This window comes from Salmo trutta, chromosome 24 (genome assembly GCF_901001165.1).
Source record: "Salmo trutta chromosome 24, fSalTru1.1, whole genome shotgun sequence".
In the NCBI taxonomy this organism is placed as follows: Eukaryota; Metazoa; Chordata; class Actinopteri; order Salmoniformes; family Salmonidae; genus Salmo; species Salmo trutta.
This window is the reverse complement of record NC_042980.1, coordinates 39991006-40012340: the sequence shown is the minus strand read 5'-3', so window position 1 is coordinate 40012340 and position 21335 is coordinate 39991006. Positions and strand designations below refer to the sequence as shown.

At 44.4% G+C, this 21335-nt stretch overlaps 1 protein-coding gene across 10 annotated transcripts in view; it reads left to right on the top strand.

The window, feature by feature from the left end:
• The window catches only part of LOC115161305 (peripheral plasma membrane protein CASK-like), a 224508-nt gene that overhangs the window by 197141 nt on the left and 6032 nt on the right, over positions 1-21335 (top strand). For 7 of the 10 annotated variants that reach the window (XM_029712184.1, XM_029712182.1, XM_029712186.1 and 4 more), the window contains 6 exons: positions 3349-3384; positions 5575-5619; positions 11828-12024; positions 12431-12546; positions 18275-18355; positions 18453-18533. In XM_029712184.1, the coding sequence (XP_029568044.1) occupies positions 3349-3384; positions 5575-5619; positions 11828-12024; positions 12431-12546; positions 18275-18355; positions 18453-18533 (556 nt within the window). The remainder of the gene's footprint in view (positions 1-3348; positions 3385-5574; positions 5620-11827; positions 12025-12430; positions 12547-18274; positions 18356-18452; positions 18534-21335) is intronic. The other 3 variants (XM_029712187.1, XM_029712190.1, XM_029712188.1) reach the window with 1 other exon arrangement.

Here is a 21335-nt window from a genome sequence, read left to right as displayed (position 1 = left end):
GTGTGCTGTAAAATGCTCCCATGTGCTGTAAAGTGCTGCCATGTGTTGTAAAAATGCTGTGCCTTTCTGCTGACACCTTCAGTACACAAAATAACTGGGAATCCTCACACAGTCACACACAAAGCTCTGGCCCTATTCAGCTCAGTTCCTATACAGCTCTGATCCTATACAACTATGTTCCTATTCAACTCTGTTCCTATACATCCCTGTTCCTATACAACTCTGTTCCTATACAACTATGTTCCTATACATCCCTGTTCCTATACATCCCTGTTCCTATACATCCCTGTTCCTATTCAACTATGTTCCTATTCAACTCTGTTCCTATATATATCTGTTCCTATACAGCTCTGTTCCTATTCAACTCTGTTCCTATTCAACTATATTCCTATAAAACTCTCTTCCTATACAACTCTGTTCCTATAAAACTCTCTTCCTATACAACTACCTCCAATATCATCCACTACATTCACTAAGGATCCAGTCAACAAGCCTACCTTTACGTACCTACCTACCTACCTACCTACCTACCTACCTAACTCCCTACCTACCTCTACCTACCTACCTACCTACCTAACTCCCTACCTACCTACCTACCTACCTACCTATACCTACCTACCTACATATACCTACCCATAGCTACATATACCTACTCATAGCTACATATACCTATCTACATATACCATCCACTGTAGATTATTGATTGATGAGGATGTGTAGATTGTAGATTGATGAGGGAAAATGTGAAAAAGTCAAGGGGTCTGAATACTTTCTGAATGCACTGTACCTAGTTACCTATACCTACCTACCTACCTACCTACCTACCTACCTACCTACCTACCTACCTACCAACCTACCTACATCTAACAATGAATTGATACATACCTACCTACCTACCTCTACCTACCTGCCTATCTACATATACCATCCATTGTAGATTATTGATTGATGAGGATGTGTAGATTGTAGATTGATGAGGGAATATGTGAAAAAGTCAAGGGGTCTGAATACTTTCTGAATGTACTGTACCTAGTTACCTACCTACCTATACCTACCTACACCTACCTACACCTACCTACCTATACCTACCTACCCACATCTACCTACCTATACCTACCTACACCTACCTACCTACCTACCTATACCTACATATACAGTTGAAGTCAGATGTTTACATACACTTAGGTTGGAGTCATTAAAACTTGTTTTTCAACCACTCCACATATTTCTTTAAAAAAAAAACGTTCAAACTCAGTGCCTCTTTGACCTTCAAACTCAGTGCCTCTTTGCTTGACATCATGGGAAAATCAAAAGAAATCAGCCAAGACCTCAGAAAAAAATGGTAGACCTCCACAAGTCTGCTTCATCCTTGGGAGCAATTTCCAAACGCCTAAAGGTACCACGTTCATCTGTACAAACAATAGTACGCAAGTATAAACACCATGGGACCACGCAGCCGTCATACCGCTCAGGAAGTAGACGCGTTCTGTCTCCTAGAGATGAACGTACTTTGGTGTGAAAAGTGCAAATCAATCCCAGAACAACAGCAAAGGACCTTGTGAAGATGCTGGAGGAAACAGGTACAAAAGTATATATATCCACAGTAAAATTCCTCCTGACAGAGCTGGTGTAACTGAGTCAGGTTTGTAGGCCTCCTTGCTCGCACACGCTTTTCAGTTCCGCCCACAAATATTCTATAGGATTGAGGTCAGGGCTTTGTGATGGCCACTGCAATACCTTGACTTTGTTGTCCTTAAGCCATTCACCACAACTTTGGAAGTATGCTTGGGGTCATTGTCCATTATGAAGACCCATTTGCGACCAAGCTTTAACTTCCTGTCTGATGTCTTGAGATGTTGCTTCAATATATCCACATAATTTTCCGTCCTCATGATGCCATCTATTTTGTGAAGTGCACCAGTCTCTCCTGCAGCAAAGCACCCCCACAACATGATGCTGCCACCCCCGTGCTTCACGGTTGGGATGGTGTTCTTCGGCTTGCAAGGTTCCCCCTTTTTCCTCCAAACATAACGATGGTCATTATGGCAAAACAGTTATATTTTAGTTTCATTAGACCAGAGGACATTTCTCCAAAAAGTACAATCTTTTTCCCCATGTGCAGTTGCAAACCATAGTCTGGCTTTTTATGGCGGTTTTGGAGCAGTGGCTTCTTCCTTGCTGAGCGGCCTTTCAGGTTATGTCCATGTAGGACTCGTTTTACTGTGGATATAGATGCTTTGTACCTGTTTCCTCCAGCATTTTCACAAGGTCCTTTGCTGTTGTTCTGGGATTGATTTGCACTTTTCACACCAAAGTACGTTCATCTCTAGGAGACAGAACGCGTCTACTTCCTGAGCGGTATGACGGCTGCGTGGTCCCATGGTGTTTATACTTACGTACTATTGTTTGTACAGATGAACGTGGTACCTTCAAGCGTTTGGAAATTGCTCCCAAGGATGAACCAGACTTGTGGAGGTCTACAATTATTTTTCTGAAGTCGGCTGATTTGTTTTGATTTTCCCCTGATGTCAAACAAAGAGGCACTGAGTTTGAAGGTAGGCCTTGAAATACATCCACAGGTACACCTCCAATTGACTCAAATGATGTCAATTAGCCTATCAGAAGCTTCTAAAGCCATGACATAATTTTCTGGAATTTTCCAAGCTGTTTAAAGGCACTGTCAACTTAGTGTTTGTAAACTTCTGATACACTGGAATTGTGATACAGTGAATTATAAGTGAAATAATCTGTCTGTAAACAATTGTTGGAAAAATTACTTGTGTCATGCACAAAGCAGATGTTCTAACCGACTTGCCAAAACTATAGTTTGTTAACAAGAAATATGTGGAGTGGTTGAAAAATGAGTTTTAATGACTCCAAACTCAGTGTATGTAAACATCTGACTTCAACTGTACCTACACCTACCTATGCATACATACATACCTACCTACCTACCTTCATATGCATACAGACCTACCTACCCCTACCTACCTACCTACCTACCTACCTATACCTACCTACCTACCTATACCTACCTAAATACCTACCTACCTGATAGCTGTACACTTCGGTGCTGAAATTGCTTTGCTTGCTCTCTGCTTTCCTGCTCTCTGCTGCGAGATTTGTCCTGCAGAAGCTCTGCTCTAACACCCTAAAGCTCAACTCTGTCTGTATGGCTAACTCAGAATCACTGTACCCTCTCTCTCTTTAAACATTGGTGACATGAGGGTAGGGAATGTGTGTTTGACTGTCTTCCGTATACAGTATTATGGTGGTGTTGTGGCAGTTCCCCTGCCTCTCTCTGGTGTAAACTCTCTGTCTCTGTCACTGCTGGCGTTTTCTCTTCAGGATCTGCCGTCTACCGTCCAACCCAAGAGTCGACAGGTGAATACCAGCAGTCTCTACCTTGTGAAACACACAAGCTGAACTGTAACACACAACCCCTCACAACTCCTCCATTCATTTCCCCTCATCCAATTTCTACACATCTGTGTGTGCGTGTGTGTGCGCATATGTGCACAGACACAGTGTGTTTGCGAGTTCACATGCCCCCCCCCCTCCCCCATTGACTAACTGCCAAGGTCAACCCATATGAGTAGACTCCATTCACTTACAATGTTGTTAATATACTGTGGCTACAGACTGATCTCCAAGCTGTGTTTAGAGCGGGATAGTGTCTGCTAGACTGGATAGTGGATCATGTGTAGAGCTACTGTAAGCCATGACCTCTCCCAAAGAAATACTACTGGATATTGGTCTCAAGCAAAGACAATTCAGACTCCAAATCTGCCCCAGCTACTTACATATGTCATACCTATTCTATGTGTCTGTCTGTCCATCAGTCTGTCCATCAGTCTGTCTGTCTGTCCGTCCGGCCGTCCGTCCGTCCTTGACAGCTATAGAGTAGTGCAGGCTTTTGTTCCAGCCCAGCAAAAACACCCCTGATTCTACTTGTTGAGGTATCTATTATTATTGTTGATAGCTAGCTGATACATTAAGTGCTGGTTTGGGACAGTCTGCTCACCCTGTGGGCCAGTAGGACCAGAGCTGGTTTGGGACAGTTTGCTCACCCTGTGGACCAATAGGACCAGAGCTGGTTTGGGACAGTTTGCTCACCCTGTGGGCCAATAGGACCAGAGCTGGTTTGGGACAGTCTGCTCACTCTGTGGGCCAACAGGACCAGGGCTGGTTTGGGACAGTCTGCTCACCTTGTGGGCCAACAGGACCAGGGCTGGTTTGGGACAGTCTGCTCACCCTGTGGGCAAACAGGACCAGGGCTGGTTTGGGACAGCCTGCTCACCCTGTGGGCCAACAGGACCAGGGCTGGTTTGGGACAGCCTGCTCACCCTGTAGGCCAATAGGACCAGAGCTGGTTTGGGACAGTCTGCTCACCCTGTGGGCCAACAGGACCAGAGCTGGTGACTAACTGTAACTGTGTAACCAAAGAGTATATACCTAGTTAGCTTTAATTAGTAAAATCCTAGCTGTAAACTAATGGCACAGGCATTGTTTAAACAGTGGTGCTCCATCACCCTCCTCCTCACCCCTTTCATCATTGTCTTTGTGGACCCCAACAGAAACACCATCACTAACTGTCTGTGTAGACTCAAACGCCCATCTTAAATCCATACACCAGTGCAAACCCAACCAGTAACTTGACCTTAGCTTTAATCTAATAAAACCTAACCAAACCTTATCCCAGGAGAGTTGTGTACATCCAGTGTGTAGATGCCACCAGTAGAGGTCGCCCACAGTAGCACTGTCTCACTGAGACATGGCTGCAGTTACTTCACTGAACTGCACAGTAGCACATTAAACGGCATTACACGTCAGTCTCTAATCAGATAACTAAGACCCATGCATGGGCAGTATTGGACAGTTTGGAGGGGGTTACTGGCTCCTCAAGCCCTCTATAATCTCATCCACTAGCATGTGACATCATCATCCATTATGATCTCTCAATTTGAAACCCGTTTTGGATTCCTGTTACTGAATGCATTCTACCTCTCTTCCTTGATCAGCAATCACTGATCTGACAGTGTTGGATAGGTTAAAGCTCATCCATGTATTTCACCAATCTAGTCATTTCAGATCTTTTAAAATGAAGGCAGGAACAAGGGAAGGAATGCGTGTTTAAAAGAATTCCAAAGGGTCAGTCTTCTCATTATAAGAAGGAATGCATGTTTAAGAGAATTCCAACGGGCCAGTCTCCTCATTATAAGAAGGAAGGAATGTGTGTTTAAAAGAATTCCAACGGGTCAGTCTCCTCATTATAACCAGGGTTGGGGTCAATACCATTTCAATTCCATTTCAGAGGATGAATTGAATCCTCTTTGACAGAAACAGGCAATTCATGAAATTAAGTGAATTTCAATTTATCCTCTGAATAAAATGAAATAAAGTGGAATTGATGTCCAACACTGAAAGTGACATCATCCATGTTAATCCATCACCATAGTAGCATTAATGCTTAACATTCTCTATCTCCCCCGAGCTCCGCTCACCGTACTGTGTGCGTAGACACTCTGTAGTCGTTTTACTGCATGACGTGTGTGTGGTGCTTTCACATCCTAGATGGTCGTACCCAGACCTCCAATCAAGGATAAAATGTCCATCAAGGTAAGATATAGTGTTGCCTCCACAGTGCTACACCATTGAGATAAAACGGAAGACATCCTAGGAATTGTTTTATCTCTATGGCTAAACCATAGTTATTCCGTTAGATGACTGTAATAGGAATCTTTTTTTCTTCCCTAAACAACATCCCATATAGTAGAATCATAGTCTAAGACGACTAAAACCACAATGAAAAACCACAGCCTTTGGACTATTGTAACTAGTCAAGTCTTACTGTATTCAGAGTGCATTTATCACAAGGTCTCAATACACTTCTCAGAGAAATGTAATAAATATGAACATATGAACAGGTCTTATCAGACGTACTGCAAAACACTGGTACTCTGGTTGTATTGGTGTGTTGAATCAGTCAGTGATGCAGAACATATGTTTTAACAAGACCAAAGAGAGATTCTAAAGAGACAACCCTGTGTTAACGATCCATGAGAGATTCTAAAGTGGTAACCCTGTGTTAACGATCCATGAGAGATTCTAAAGAGACAACCCTGTGTTAACGATCCATGAGAGATTCTAAAGAGGTAACCCTGTGTTAACGATCCATGAGAGATTCTAAAGAGGTAACCCTGTGTTAACGATCCATGAGAGATTCTAAAGAGACAACCCTGTGTTAACGATCCATGAGAGATTCTAAAGAGGTAACCCTGTGTTAACGATCCATGAGAGATTCTAAAGTGGTAACCCTGTGTTAACGATCCATGAGAGATTCTAAAGAGGTAACCCTGTGTTAACGATCCATGAGAGATTCTAAAGAGACAACCCTGTGTTAAAGATCCATGAGAGATTCTAAAGAGGCAACCCTGTGTTAAAGATCCATGAGAGATTCTAAAGAGGTAACCCTGTGTTAACGATCCATGAGAGATTCTAAAGAGACAACCCTGTGTTAACGATCCATGAGAGATTCTAAAGAGACAACCCTGTGTTAACGATCCATGAGAGATTCTAAAGAGACAACCCTGTGTTAAAGATCCATGAGAGATTCTAAAGAGGTAACCCTGTGTTAACGATCCATGAGAGATTCTAAAGAGACAACCCTGTGTTAATGATCCATGAGAGATTCTAAAGAGGTAACCCTGTGTTAACGATCCATGAGAGATTCTAAAGAGACAACCCTGTGTTAACGATCCATGAGAGATTCTAAAGAGACAACCCTGTGTTAACGATCCATGAGAGATTCTAAAGAGACAACCCTGTGTTAATGATCCATGAGAGATTCTAAAGAGACAACCCTGTGTTAAACCTCTTACATCTACACGTTCCGCTAGCGGAACGTCTGCTCCAATATCCAATGATGGGCGGGGCGCGAAATTCAAACTCCTCTAAATCCGAAAACTTACACTTTTCAAACATATGACTATGTTACAGCTATTTAAAGACAAGACTCTCCTTTATCTAACCAAACTGTCCGATTTCAAAAAGGCTTTACAGCGAAAGCAAAACATTAGATTATGTCAGCAGAGTACCCAGCCAGGAATAATCACACAGCCATTTTTCAAGCTAGCATATCATGTCACATAAACCCAAACCATATCTAAATGCAGCACTAACCTTTGATGATCTTCATCAGATGACACACCTAGGACATTGTGTTATACAATACATGCATGTCTGTTCAATCAAGTTCATATTTATATCAAAAACCAGCTTTTTACATTAGCATGTGACGTTCAGAACTAGCATTCCCACCGAACACTTCCGGTGATTTTACTAAATTACTCACGATAAACGTTCACAAAAAGCATAACAATTATTTTAAGAATTATAGATACAGAACTCCTCTATGCACTCGATATGTCCGATTTTAAAATAGCTTTTCGGATGAAGCACATTTTGCAATAATGTAAGTACATAGCCCGGCGTTACAGGGCTAGCTATTTAGACACCCACCCAGTGTAGCCTTCACCAAAATCACATTTCATATAAGAAAAATGTTCTTACCTTGCTTGTTCTTCATCAGAATACACTGCCAGGACTTCTACTTCAATAACAAATGTAGGTTTGGTCCCAAATAATCCATCGTTATATCCAAACAGCGACGTTTTGTTCGTGCGTTCTAGACACTATCCCAACGCTAAATCTCGGCCACGAGCATGACGCAAAATATGACAAAAAATTTCGAAATATTCCATTACCGTACTTCGAAGCATGTCAACCGCTGTTTAAAACCAATATTTATGCAATTTATCTCGTAGAGAAGCGATAATATTCCGACCGGGAATCTGCCTGTCTGTAAACTGAGGAAAAAACCGAAAGCCGGGGGCGGGGCGTGTCACGCGCCTAAGGCTTAGTCCATTGACTGACCACTCAGCATTTGCTCTCGTGTGCTTCAGCCAGGGCTTTGAATGACATCATTCCTGTTTTTCCCGGGCTGTGAGACTCCATTGTTGACGTGAGAAGTGTCACGTAAGAGCAGAGATCCTTTGTAAACGATAGAGAGAATCAAGAAGGGCAAGAAATGTTCAGACAGGGTACTTCCTGAACAGAAGCATCTCAGGTTTTTGCCTGCCATAGGAGTTCTGTTATACTCACAGACACCATTCAAACAGTTTCAGAAACTTTGGAGTGTTTTCTCTCCAAAGCTAATAATTATATGCATATTCCAGTTTCTGGGCAGGACTAATAATCAGATTAAATCGGGTACGTTTTTTATCCAGCCGTGAAAATACTGCCCCCTAGATGTAACAGGTTAAACGATCCATGAGAGATTCTAAAGAGGTAACCCTGTGTTAACGATCCATGAGAGATTCTAAAGAGACAACCCTGTGTTAATGATCCATGAGAGATTCTAAAGAGACAACCCTGTGTTAAACGATCCATGAGAGATTCTAAAGAGGTAACCCTGTGTTAACGATCCATGAGAGATTCTAAAGAGACAACCCTGTGTTAAACTATCCATGAGAGATTCTAAAGAGACAACCCTGTGTTAACGATCCATGAGAGATTCTAAAGAGACAACCCTGTGTTAATGATCCATGAGAGATTCTAAAGAGGTAACCCTGTGTTAACGATCCATGAGAGATTCTAAAGAGACAACCCTGTGTTAACGATCCATGAGAGATTCTAAAGAGACAACCCTGTGTTAACGATCCCTGTGCCATTTATATCAGTCAAATCAAATCACATTTGTTTATGAAGCCCTTTTTACATCAGCAGATGTCACAAAGTGCTTATACAGAAACTCAGCTTAAAATCCCAAACAGCAAGCAATGCAGATGTAGAAGCACAGTGGCTAGGAGAAACTCCCTAGAAAGGCAGGAACCTAGAAGAAACCTAGAGAGGAACCAGGCTCTGAGGGGTGGCCAGTCCTCTTCTGTGTACTGCCTCTGAAGAAAGATGCTGATTAATAGCACAACTCGTGTTTTTTGTACCGGGCAGCCACATACACACGCTACTGCCCACTAGAGCCGGGCCATATGGCCAAAATACTATACCACAGTATTCTTTTTAAATTGGATGGTATGACGCTATTTGACGGTATTTCTTTTTAAATTGGATGGTATGACGGTATTTGACGGTATTTCTTTTAAATTGGCCGGTATGACGGTATTTGAAAAATAAAAGTTGTACATTTGCTTTATGAGTAGTGAGTGATCCTAGGGTGGCAACACATACATTATAAGTGATTTCTCCATTCTGATTTGTTTTATACTGTTCAATTCAACTTCAACCAAAACAAATTTCTGCACTTTTATAATTTCTGCATTTCCTGCACTCAATTGCAGTGGTGGAAAAAGTACCCAATTGTCATACTTGAGTAAAAGTATAGATGCGTTAATAGAAAATGACTCAAGTAAAAGTGAAAGTCACCCAGTAAAATACTACTTGAGTAAAAGTCTAAAAGTATTTGGTTTTAAATATACTTAAGTATCAAAAGTAAATGTAATTGATAAAATGTACTTAAGTATCAAAAGTAAAAGTGTAAATAATTTCAAATTCCTTATATTAAGCCAACCAGATGGCACCATTTTCTTGTTTTTTTTTTACATTTACGGATAGCCAGCGGCACACCAGCACTCAGAGAAAATTTACAAACAAAGCATTTGTGTTTAGTGAGTCCTCCAGATCAGAGGCAGTAGATGACCAGGGATGTTCTCTTGACAAGTGAATTGGACCATTTTCCTGTTCTGCTAAGCATTCAAAATGTAACAAGTACTTTTAGATGTTTAGATGTCAGAAAATGTATGGAGTAAAAAGTACAGTATTTTCTTGAGGAATGTAGTGAAGTAAAAGTTGTCAACAATAGTAAAGTAAAGTACAGATACAGAAAAATGACTTAAGTAGTACTTGAAAGTATTTTTGCTTAAGTACTTTACACCACTGCTCAATTGAGATAATTTCCACACTGCCACATAGGGCTGCACGATATGGGCAAATAATCTTGGACTTATTTTTAACCAAATATTGCAATTGCGATTTGACTTGCGAATTAGAGCAACACTGTTGGAATCATGGAAATAGAATGACTATTCTAATTGTAGAATTAGAATATAATAGTGGGCACTTTGAATACAGTGTTGTTTGAGATGCCAACAAATTAAATTGCCAGGGAGGAGTAATTGTGACAGGGTAGGAACTAAGGTGTTGATAAGTGTTTCCTAGTGGACCCTATAAGCTTTGACCTCATTGCATGTTTTCTCTTAGCCACTTCATGTAGCTAACATATGCTTGCTTTGCATATTCCTCTTTGATTTAGAAGAAGATACTGTTTCACAAACAACATGCTGATTTAGGGCTACACCATCACTGGTATTATCAGGCTCTATTAGCTAGCTACGTTTGTTCTGACTCAGTACATTTATTAGCTAGCTAGCTAGCTATTTGCATTAGCGGCTAACGATTAGCGTCTCACAAGATTTAGGGCAACTTGCTAAGAAAAGACAAACTAGCTGTTTGCTGATGTAAGAAACACAAACTAATAGTGTCATTATAGAACATTAGTGGATTTATATTAAGAATCAAAGTGAAAACAGCATTGTTGTCATCAACATTGTTGTATGTGCTGCATTGACCATGCAGACTGAATGCAAGTGTCTCGTGGTTGAGGAACATCAAATGCGCTCCTTGAGTGACAGGGGGCGTGGCTAGGTCTGTGTGGAAAGTGGCATGGAGAGAAAGAGCAGAGAGAGATGACTCAAGTAGCGAAGTAAACTATGGAAATTGACATAACACATGGCGCATCACATTTAACAAACCAAACATTCAAATACCTGTATAGAAGATAAAGTAAATACCCAAACCGGTCTCTGCATCAGTACCGGTATATCATAAAATACGATATACCGCCCAGCCCTACTGCCCATAGTGAAATGTCTCCAACCTGGCAACCCATTGGTCTGTACAGCCAGAAGCCACTCCTCCCTCTCCAGGTCTCCAACCTGGCAACCCATTGATCTGTACAGCTACAAGCCACTCCTCCCTCTCCAGGTCGCCAATCTGGCATCCCATTGGCTTGTACAGCCAGACGCCACTACTCCCTTTCCTAGTCTCCAACCTAGCAACCCATTGGTCTGGACGCCACTCCTCCCTCTTCAGGTCTCCAACCTGGCAACTGGACAGAGAGGCTCATTTATACCACACAGCTATTTCTTTGAGTGTCCCCCGTGAGGTAAAACTACCTATAGGGAAAGGTCTCTGATCTGGAAACCAATTGGTCTGTAGTGTTGTGGTGTCTCTCTTGTCGTGATGTGTGTTTTGTCCTGTTTTTATTTTATTTAAAAAAATGTAATCCCAGGTCCCCGAAGAAGGCCTTTTGCCTTTTGGTAGGCCGTCATTATAAATAAGAATTTGTTCTTAACTGACTTGCCTAGTTAAATAAAGGTTAAATAAAATAAACAGCCACACACCACTCCTCCCTCTCCAGGTCTCCAACCTGGCAACCGGGCATCAGAGGAAATGTTCTCCTCAACACAACTGCTCTCTCTCTCTCTCTCTCTCTCTCTCTCATCTCTCTCCTCCTCTCTCTCTCTCTCTCTCTCTCCTCTCTCTCTCTCTCTCTCTCTCTCTCTCCCGCCCTCCCTCTCTTTCCCCCTCCCTCCCTCCCTCTCTTTCCCCCTCCCTCCCTCCCTCCCTCACACACTCTCCCTCCCTCCCTCTTTCTCTCTCCCTCACCCTCTCCCTCCGTCCCTACCTCATCAGTGACTCATTCAGCCCACTCCATCTTGACCTCTAGCTGACCCCTGTCTATGTGTCTCAGATCTACGTGAGGGCCCAGTTTGAGTATGACCCCTCCAGAGATGACCTCATACCCTGCAAGGAGGCTGGGATTCCCTTCCGGGTTGGTGACATTGTCCAGATCATCAGTAAAGACGACCACAACTGGTGGCAGGGCAAGCTGGAGAACACTAAGAACGCCACCGCAGGGCTCATACCCTCACCAGAACTCCAGGAGTGGTGAGGAGACACACATACAGCCCAGACACATATACATACACACACACACACACACACATACACACACACACACACACACACACACACACACACACACACACACACACACACACACACACACACACACACACGCATTGAACACCAGACCTCCGGGAGTGGTGAGAAGACACACACACAGCGATAGAACCCAGATCTCCATCAAAATCTAGAGAGAATCATTCAGACTTAGAAACCTCCTGGCCAAATAGAGACTTTAGGGTGTGGAGAGTACTTTAACACACAGAGAATCCAGATTTAGAGAAAGCTCCCAGAATGCACACTCAAAGAACCCCCCAAAAAGTCTAGAATGTTTGAGCAGGTGATGTAGTTTAGCTCTCATTGGATGTATTTCCGGCCGTGTTTACAGGCGTGTGGCGTGTTTAGCCATGGAGAAGACCAAGCAGGAGCAGCAGGCCAGCTGTACCTGGTTTGGCAAGAAGAAGAAACAGTACAAAGACAAGTACCTGGCCAAGCACAACGCAGGTACACACACACACATACTTCCATGTGGTCAATGGCATGCACATACCATACAGTACGGTACACAGTCATGCAGTCAGAATGTTCCTCAGCTGTTACAGTACAGTACACAGTCATGCAGTCAGAATGTTCCTCAGCTGTTACTTCATGGAATGTGAGGGTCTCACGTGTGAGAAGGTGGCATGGAGGTATGAGGGAAATAGAGAGGGACGTGTGGTCAAGGAACAAGGGAGAGGTGGTCAGGGAATGTGGGACCAGGGACGACAGGGAGAGCAGGGAATTCACTGGCTCCAGTGACACAGTCACGCCAGAAATAGCAGGGAGACCTGGTGCTGGGGCGCAAGGGCAAGCTCAGATATGAGGGTGTGTGTGAGTGGGCAGTTATCAAATTGGTATGCACAGTACAAGTGTTGTGTTTGCTGCGTGTGTGTGTGTGTGTGTGTGTGTGTGTGTGTGTGTGTGTGTGTGTGTGTGTGTGTGTGTGTGTGTGTGTGTGTGTGTGTGTGTGTGTGTGTGTGTGTGTGTGTGTGCGTTGTGTGTATGTTGCGTGTGTGCTGCGTGTGTGTGTGTCTATGATCTCTGGTGTCTATGATCTTTGGTGTCTGTGATGTCTGGTGTCTGTGATGTCTGGTGTCTGTGGTCTCTGGTGTCTGTGATCTTTGGTGTCTGTGATGTCTGGTGTCTGTGATGTCTGGTGTCTGTGGTCTCTGGTGTCTGTGATGTCTGGTGTCTGTGTTGTCTGGTGTCTGTGATCTCTGGTGTCTGTGATCTCTGGTGTATGTGGTCTCTGGTGTCTGTGATCTCTGGTGTCTGTGGTCTCTGGTGTCTGTGGTCTCTGGTGTCTGTGATCTCTGATGTCTGTGGTCTCTGGTGTCTGTGATCGTTGGTGTCTGTGGTCTCTGGTGTCTGTGATCTCTGATGTCTGTGGTCGCTGGTGTCTGTGGTCTCTGGTGTCTGTGATCTCTGGTGTCTGTGATCTCTGGTCTCTGTGATCTCTGGAGACCAGGCCAGGGTCAATGTGCAGGAGAAACTGACACTGCCATGTGCATCTATGGAGCAGCTCAAATGACAACAGTAACCAGTAACAGCAGAGCAGCACTGACCAGAGATCAGCTGTCAGCTTCTCCACCAGTCCTGTTCACTGAGAAGCCTGGAGAGGAGAGAGGGTATTATATAGATTTTGTTGTTGGGAGAGTTCCTTTTTTTGTCAGTTAATTGTGTAAAGATGTTTGCACATGTCAGCCTACAACTGCACTGAGCTGTTCCCAAGGGATTATGGGAGTTGATTTGGGTATCGGGCACAGCTGGGTGTATGAGGAGCAGGTTGGCATTTAAAGAGATGACTCATGTACTGGAAGCAGCTCTGCAGAGTGGTCACTAGTTAGCATAGCCACAAAGTCATAAAATCTGATTTTAAACCTAACCCTAACCTTAACCATGCAGCTAGCACTAATGCCAAACCCTGACCTTAAATTAAGACCAAAAAGCAGATGTTTGTTTTCATGTATTTTTACGATGTAGACAATTTTGAAACCACTCAGTTCTGCCTCCAGGGCAAGACTGATGACATTAAATGTCAACATGCGTATGAGGAGGGGGAGGGGGAGCAGGGACAGGGAGGTGGACAGGGACAGGGTGGGGGACAGGGACAGGGAGGTGATAGTGACAGGGACAGGGAGGGGGAGCAGGGACAGGGACAGGGATAGTGACAGGGACAGGGTGGGGGACAGGGACAGGGAGGTGATAGTGACAGGGACAGGGAGGGGGAGCAGGGACAGGGAGGTGGACAGGGACAGGGTGGGGGACAGGGACAGGGAGGTGATAGTGACAGGGACAGGGAGGGGGAGCAGGGACAGGGAGGTGGACAGGGACAGGGACAGGGACAGGGAGGTGATAGTGACAGGGACAGGGAGGGGATAGTGACAGGGACAGGGACAGGGAGGGGATAGGGACATGGATAGAGATAGAGAGGGGGATAGGGACAGGGAGGGGACAGGGACAGGGAGGGGATAGTGACAGGGACAGGTAGGTGATAGGGACAGGGACAGGGAGGGGATAGTGACAGGGACAGAGATAGGGATAGGGACAGGGATAGGGATAGGGACAGGGAGGTGATAGTGACAGGGACAGGGAGGGGGAGCAGGGACAAGGAGGTGGACAGGGACAGGGTGGGGGACAGGGACAGGGAGGTGATAGTGACAGGGACAGGGAGGGGGAGCAGGGACAGGGAGGTGGACAGGGACAGGGTGGGGGACAGGGACAGGGAGGTGATAGTGACAGGGACAGGGAGGGGATAGTGACAGGGACAGGGACAGGGAGGGGATAGGGACATGGATAGAGATAGAGAGGGGGATAGGGACAGGGAGGGGACAGGGATAGTGACAGGGACAGGGAGGGGATAGTGACAGGGACAGGGATAGGGATAGGGACAGGGATAGGGATAGGGACAGGGACAGGGAGGGGGGGATAGGGGAAGGAAGTGGGCCTGGAGGTTGCAGATTAGGGGAGACTCATCAATATGCTCAACCAGTAGAGGAGAGAATGAGAGGTGATGTGGGGGATAGCTGGCAGCATGTGAGAGAATGAGAGGTGATGTGGGGGATAGCTGGCAGCATGTGAGAGCATGAGAGGTGATGTGGGGGATAGCTGGCAGCATGTGAGAGAATGAGAGGTGATGTGGGGGATAGCTGGCAGCATGTGAGAGAATGAGAGGTGATGTGGGGGATAGCTGGCAGCATGTGAGAGAATGAGAGGTGATGTGGGGGATAGCTGGCAGCATGTTCACAGTATGAGGCCTATGATTAGGTCCCATTTTAACTCTATAAAGATGAATCATTCCTACTTTCCCTCCTCAAGAGGCCAGAGTGTGACGCTCTGGGTACAAGTTGCCCTTTAGACACATACAGTATCTAAGGTCAGGTCAGTATACCCTGCCCAAATCCTGATCTTAAAATACAAAAACTGGCCTTAGATCAGTGTTTGGGAGCAACTTCATTCTACTCTGTTTGGTTAGTAATATAAAGCAGGGCATCAGAGCTTTGCTGCTTCAGAGTTGTATTGTTGTATTGCTGTATCTATGGTAACTTCTATATTGTTGTGTAACTGAACCCCTGTCCATCTCTCACGCTGTCCCCCTCCAAACGGCCTCTCTGCATGTAAGTAACAACCAGTGACAGTAGCTGGCTAGCTAACGCCTCTTTTGGCTTTTCTGACTCTCTCTCTCTGTGTCTGTCTCTCTCTCTTTCTGTCTCATTCTCATTCTGTCTCTCATATTTGTTTTTATTTGCGTTATTATGAACCTTTCAGTTGACCAGCTGTCACTCCTAACTAGTGCTGAGCGATTTACTGAAATTGTGGTTATTTTTTGGTTTACAAAATACAAATTATCTGACGTCGGTTCAATAATTTGAATTGCATTTTGTTCTTTTTTTCCCTGTGCGCTCAATGCACACATTGCACAGTTTCTCTAGAGATAAATCAGATTCAGCCTGAACTGTGCAATGTAGTAGGGAGTTGTAGTTTCCAACAGGCCAGTATTCAATATAGTTTAGCGCATAAAATCTGCTAATTAAATACAATGACCATAATCCATTGCACATCTACTTGATAGATGTAAATGCATGACTTACATTATTTACTTTGAAGAACTACTAAAATAGTGATTTTGTCAGACAGCATAGGCAGCAGCTTTATAGAGATGATGACGTGGAATGGAATAATAAAGTCATCAAATAAAACAAATGTAAAATACTCACTCAACAACTGAAATATTTTATTAAAGTAACGTGAGTAAATGATGGTTAATAAGTGATAAGCAGTAATGGACAGTCACTACCATCATGGGACTTGTATTAATAATTGTTTTATTCAGTGTTGTTACAGCATTCAACCCAAATAATCGAAACCAAAATTGAAAACCGGGATTATTTTTGAACGATCAAACCGAAAACGAACTGCCCTCAAAAAGCACTAATTGCTCAGCACTACTCCCAACGTTTCCGTTTTGTTTCTGTTGCACCTGCTCAGAGCAACAGAGATCCAGCACAAAACAGAAAGAACATAGCTTTGCAGTTTGTGTGTGTATTTGCATGTGTGTGTTTTTTGGTTTTCCTCCTCACCCATATATTTAGTTTATTTTGGTGTTGTGTGTTTCAGATGAAGGTATTTTAATTTTATCATCATACATATTCCTCAGGGAAAGAATCCCCATTTGATATCCCTGAGCGTCATTCTCAGAATGTGACACGTTGTACATAAGGTTAAAGGTCGGCACAAGTTCAAGGACACATGCCAGCCAATGAGAGAACAGAGCAGCAGAGGAATCAGGAGAGATTGAGTCAACCTTAGCCGTTAGAGATGGTGAGAGAGAGAGAGAGAGGGGGGAGAGAGAGAGAGAGAGAGAGAGAGAGAGAGAGAGAGAGAGGAGAGAGAGGAGAGAGAGAGAGAGAGAGAGAGAGAGAGAGAGAGAGAGAGAGAGAGAGAGAGAGAGAGAGAGAGAGAGAGAGAGAGAGAGAGAGAGAGAGGGGGGGAGAGAGAGAGAGAGAGAGAGAGAGAGAGAGAGAGAGAGAGAGAGAGAGAGAGGGGGGGGAGAGAGAGAGAGAGAGAGAGAGAGGGGGGGAGAGAGAGAGAGAGAGAGAGAGGAGAGAGAGAGGAGAGAGAGAGAGAGAGAGAGAGAGAGAGCTTCTATTCCAGAGAGAGTACTGTACATGGCGTACTGAGTGTTGTATTTCCCATGTCAGACACAGCTGTTAGGTTCAGTAGAGGTGTAATGTGCAGTACCCTGCACTGTATGCTGGGTAAGGACATATGCTCTTTGCTGTATGCTGTACAGACACCCAGGAGTGTCGTGTCCTGTGTTCTCTCATTCATCTCTTCTTCTATCCATCGTTTTATATATAAATTAACACAAACGTAACACACATACATTGCATTTTTAAATGTAGATGTTCCAAAGGTGCACATTATCGGCTTGTATGTGACTTGTATGCATGGAGGCCTGGAGACGCTAATCTTATTTATGTTAATTAATGGTCAATTATCGTGAGACCGGCAGTCTTTTAAATGACAATAACCGGCTGACAGAATGTCATGATCGTCACAGAGGTCACATCAGACCAGAAGGAAAACACAATATTCTCCATCTTTTACCCGTCATGTGTTAACAGTCTTACACAAATCTCTCTTCTTCATCTCATTGGATTAGGGCTTTAGACTGGGTTATAATAAATCACTCCTGTGATTTAGCTATTTGATTTAATGATGTTACGTTTAAGGACATACAGGCCATTGTACTTATATGACTCCAAGGGAGAAGATCAAGCTCTATCTCTCCTTGTAACATCATAGATCATTCCCTAATCGTGAATTATCTCCCAACTGTCACTAATTGTCAATAACTGTCACTAATTGTTAATAACTGTCACTAATTGTCACAGACAAAATGTCTACCCCTTCATCTCATGGCTAGCCTGGGTGCTAGTCTGTTTCTGTTTTAGCCATCTTGTCCTTCTCATTCCCAGATGTCGATATAGTGTTGTTGAATGTTGAAACACTCAAGTACCCAGGCTATGATTGTCTCCATGTCCAACTAACTGTCACAGGCATTCTCTCACCTTACTGTTAGGGTCCTGTGTTGTCCCAGTGTAAGATGCACTTCTCTGGATGTCGGTCTTTACCTCTCTTTCATAGTGTCTCACTATCCCTCTCTCTTTCCTTGCCTCCCTTTCTCCAGTATTCGACCAACTAGATCTCGTCACCTATGAAGAGGTAGTCAAACTGCCTGCGTTCAAGAGGAAAACACTAGTCTTGTTAGGTACAAATATCATCTGGCATTATAAAGGATAATGCTGTATTGGCTAAGGGTACTAGATGGTGTTCTCACTTCTGACTGAGGGCTCTCTCTTCTACAGGGGCCCATGGAGTGGGCAGAAGACACATCAAGAACACACTAATCACAAAACACCCCGACAGATTTGCCTACCCAATCCCACGTAAGACACACACACACACACACAAACACACACACACATACAGATTCACCTACCCCATTTCACAGACAATAAATCAAATCTAACTTTATTTGTCACATGTGCCGAATACAACAAGTGTAGACCTTAACAGTGAAGTTCTTACTTACAAGCCCTTAACCAACAGTGCAGTTCAAGAAGAGTTAAGAAAATATTTACCAAATAAACAAAAGTTAAAAATAATAAAAAGTAACACTATAAAATAACAATAACGAGGCTATATACAGGGGACACCGATACCGAGTCAGTGTGCGGGGGTAATTTGTACATGTAGGTAGGGGTGAAGTGAATATGCATAGATAATAAACAGCGAGAAGCAGCAGTGTACAAAACAAATGGAGGGGGGGGGGGGTCAATGTAAATAGTCAGGTGGCCATTTGATTAATTGTTCAGCAGTCTTATGGTTTGGGGGTAGAAGCTGTTAAGGAGCCTTTTGGTCCTACACTTGGTGCTCTGGAACTGCTTTCCGTGCAGTAGCAGAGAAAACAGTCTATGACTTGGGTGACTGGAGTCTCTGACAATTTTATGGACTTTCCACTGACACAGCCTATTATATAGGTCCTGGATGGCAGGAAGCTTGGCCCCAGTGATGTACTGGGCTGTACGCACTACCCTCTGTAGCACCTTACGGTCAGCTGCCGAGCAGTTGCCATACCAGGCAGTGATGCAACCGGTCAGGATACTCTCGATGGTGCAGGTGTAAAACCTTTTGAGGATCTGGGGACCCATGCCAAATCTTTTCAGTCTCCTGAGGGGGAAAAGGTTTTGTCGTTCCCTCTTCACGACTGTCTTGGTGTGTTTGGACGATGATAGTTTGTTGGTGATGTGGACACCAAGGAACTTGAAACTCTCGACCCGCTCCACTACAGCCACATCGATGTTAATGGGGGCCTGTTCGGCCCGCCTTTTCCTGTAGTCCACGATCAGCTCCTTTGTCTTGCTTACATTGAGGGAGAGATTGTTGTCCTGGCACCACACTGCCAGTTCTCTGCCCTCCTCCCTATAGGCTGTCTCATCGTTGTCGGTGAACAGCAAACTTAATGATGGTGTTGGAGCCATGTTTGGCCACGCAGTCGTGGGTGAACAGGGAGTACAGGACGGGACTAAGTACACACCCCTGAGAGGCCCCAGTGCTGAGGATCAGTGTTGCAGACATGTTGTTGCCAACCCTTACCACCTGGGGGCAGCCCGTTAGGAAGTCCAGGATCCAGTTGCAGAGGGAGGTGTTTAGTCCCAGGGTCCTTAGCTTAGTGATGAGCTTCGTGGGCACTATGGTGTTGAACACTGATCTGTAATCAATGAACAGCATTCTCACGTAGGTGTTCCTTTTGTCCAGGTGTGAAAGGGCGGTGTGGAGTGTGATTGAGATTGCGTCATCTGTGGATCTGTTGGGGCGGTATGCGAATTGGAGTGGGTCTAGGGTATCCGGGAGGATGCTGTAGATGTGAGCCATGACCAGCCTTTCAAACCACTTCATGGTTACCGACATGAGTGTTACGGGGCGGGATAATCATTTATGCAGGTTACCTTCACTTCCTTGGGCACAGGGACTATGGTGGTCTGCTTGAAACATGTAGGTATTACAGACTCAGTCAGGGAGAGGTTGAAAATATCAGTGAAGACACTTGCCAGTTAGTCCGCGCATGCTTTGAGTACACGTCCTGGTAATCTGTCTGGCCCCGCGGCTTTGTGGATGTTGACCTGTTTAAAGGTCTTTCTCACATCGGCTATCGAGACCGTTATCACACAGTCATCTAGAACAGCTGGTGCTCTCACTGCATGCTTCAGTGTTGCTTGCCTCAAAGCGAGCATAAAAGGCATTTAGCTCGTCTGGTAGGCTCGCGTCACTGGGCAGCTCGCGTCTTCCCTTTGTAGTCTGTAATAGTTTTCAAGCCCTGCCACATCCGACGAGCATCAGAGCCGGTGTAGGAGGATTCAATCTTAATCCTGTATTAATGCTTTGCTTGTTTGATGGTTCGTCTGAGGGCATAGCGGGATTTCTTATAAGCGTCTGGATTAGTGTCCCGCTCCTTGAAAGCGGCAGCTCTAGCCTTTAGCTCAATGTGGATGTTGCCTGTAATCCATGGCTTCTGACTGGGATATGTACGTATGGTCACTGTGGGTACAACGTTGTTGATGCGCTTATTGATGAAGCCGATGACTGAGGTGGTGTACTCCTCAATGCCATTAGATGAATCCCGGAACATATTCCAGTCTGTGCTAGCAAAACAGTTCTGTAGCGTAGCATCCGTGTCATCTGACCACTTACATATTGAGCGAGTCACTGATACTTCCTGCTTTAGTTTTTGCTTGTAAGCAGGAATCAGGAGGATAGAATTGTGGTCAGATTTGCCAAATGGAGGGCGGAGGAGAGCTTTGTATGCATCTCTGTGTGTGGAGTAAATGTGGTCTAAGTTTGCCTGCATTAAAGTCCCCAGCCACTAGGAGCGCCGCTTCTGGATGATCATTTTCTTGTTTGCTTATGGCCTTATAGAGCTCATTCAGTGCGGTCTTAGTGACAGCATCGGTCTGTGGTGGTAAATAGACGGCTACGAATAATATAGATGAGAACTCACTTGGTAGATAGTGTGGTCTACATCTTATCATAAGGTACTCTACCTCAGGTGAGCAATACCTCGAGATTTATTTAATATTAGATGTCGCGCACCAGCTGTTATTGACAAAAAGACACACACCCCTCATCTTACCAGACGTAGCTTCTTCTCTGTTCTGCCGGTGCATGAAAAGTCCCGCCATCTCTATATT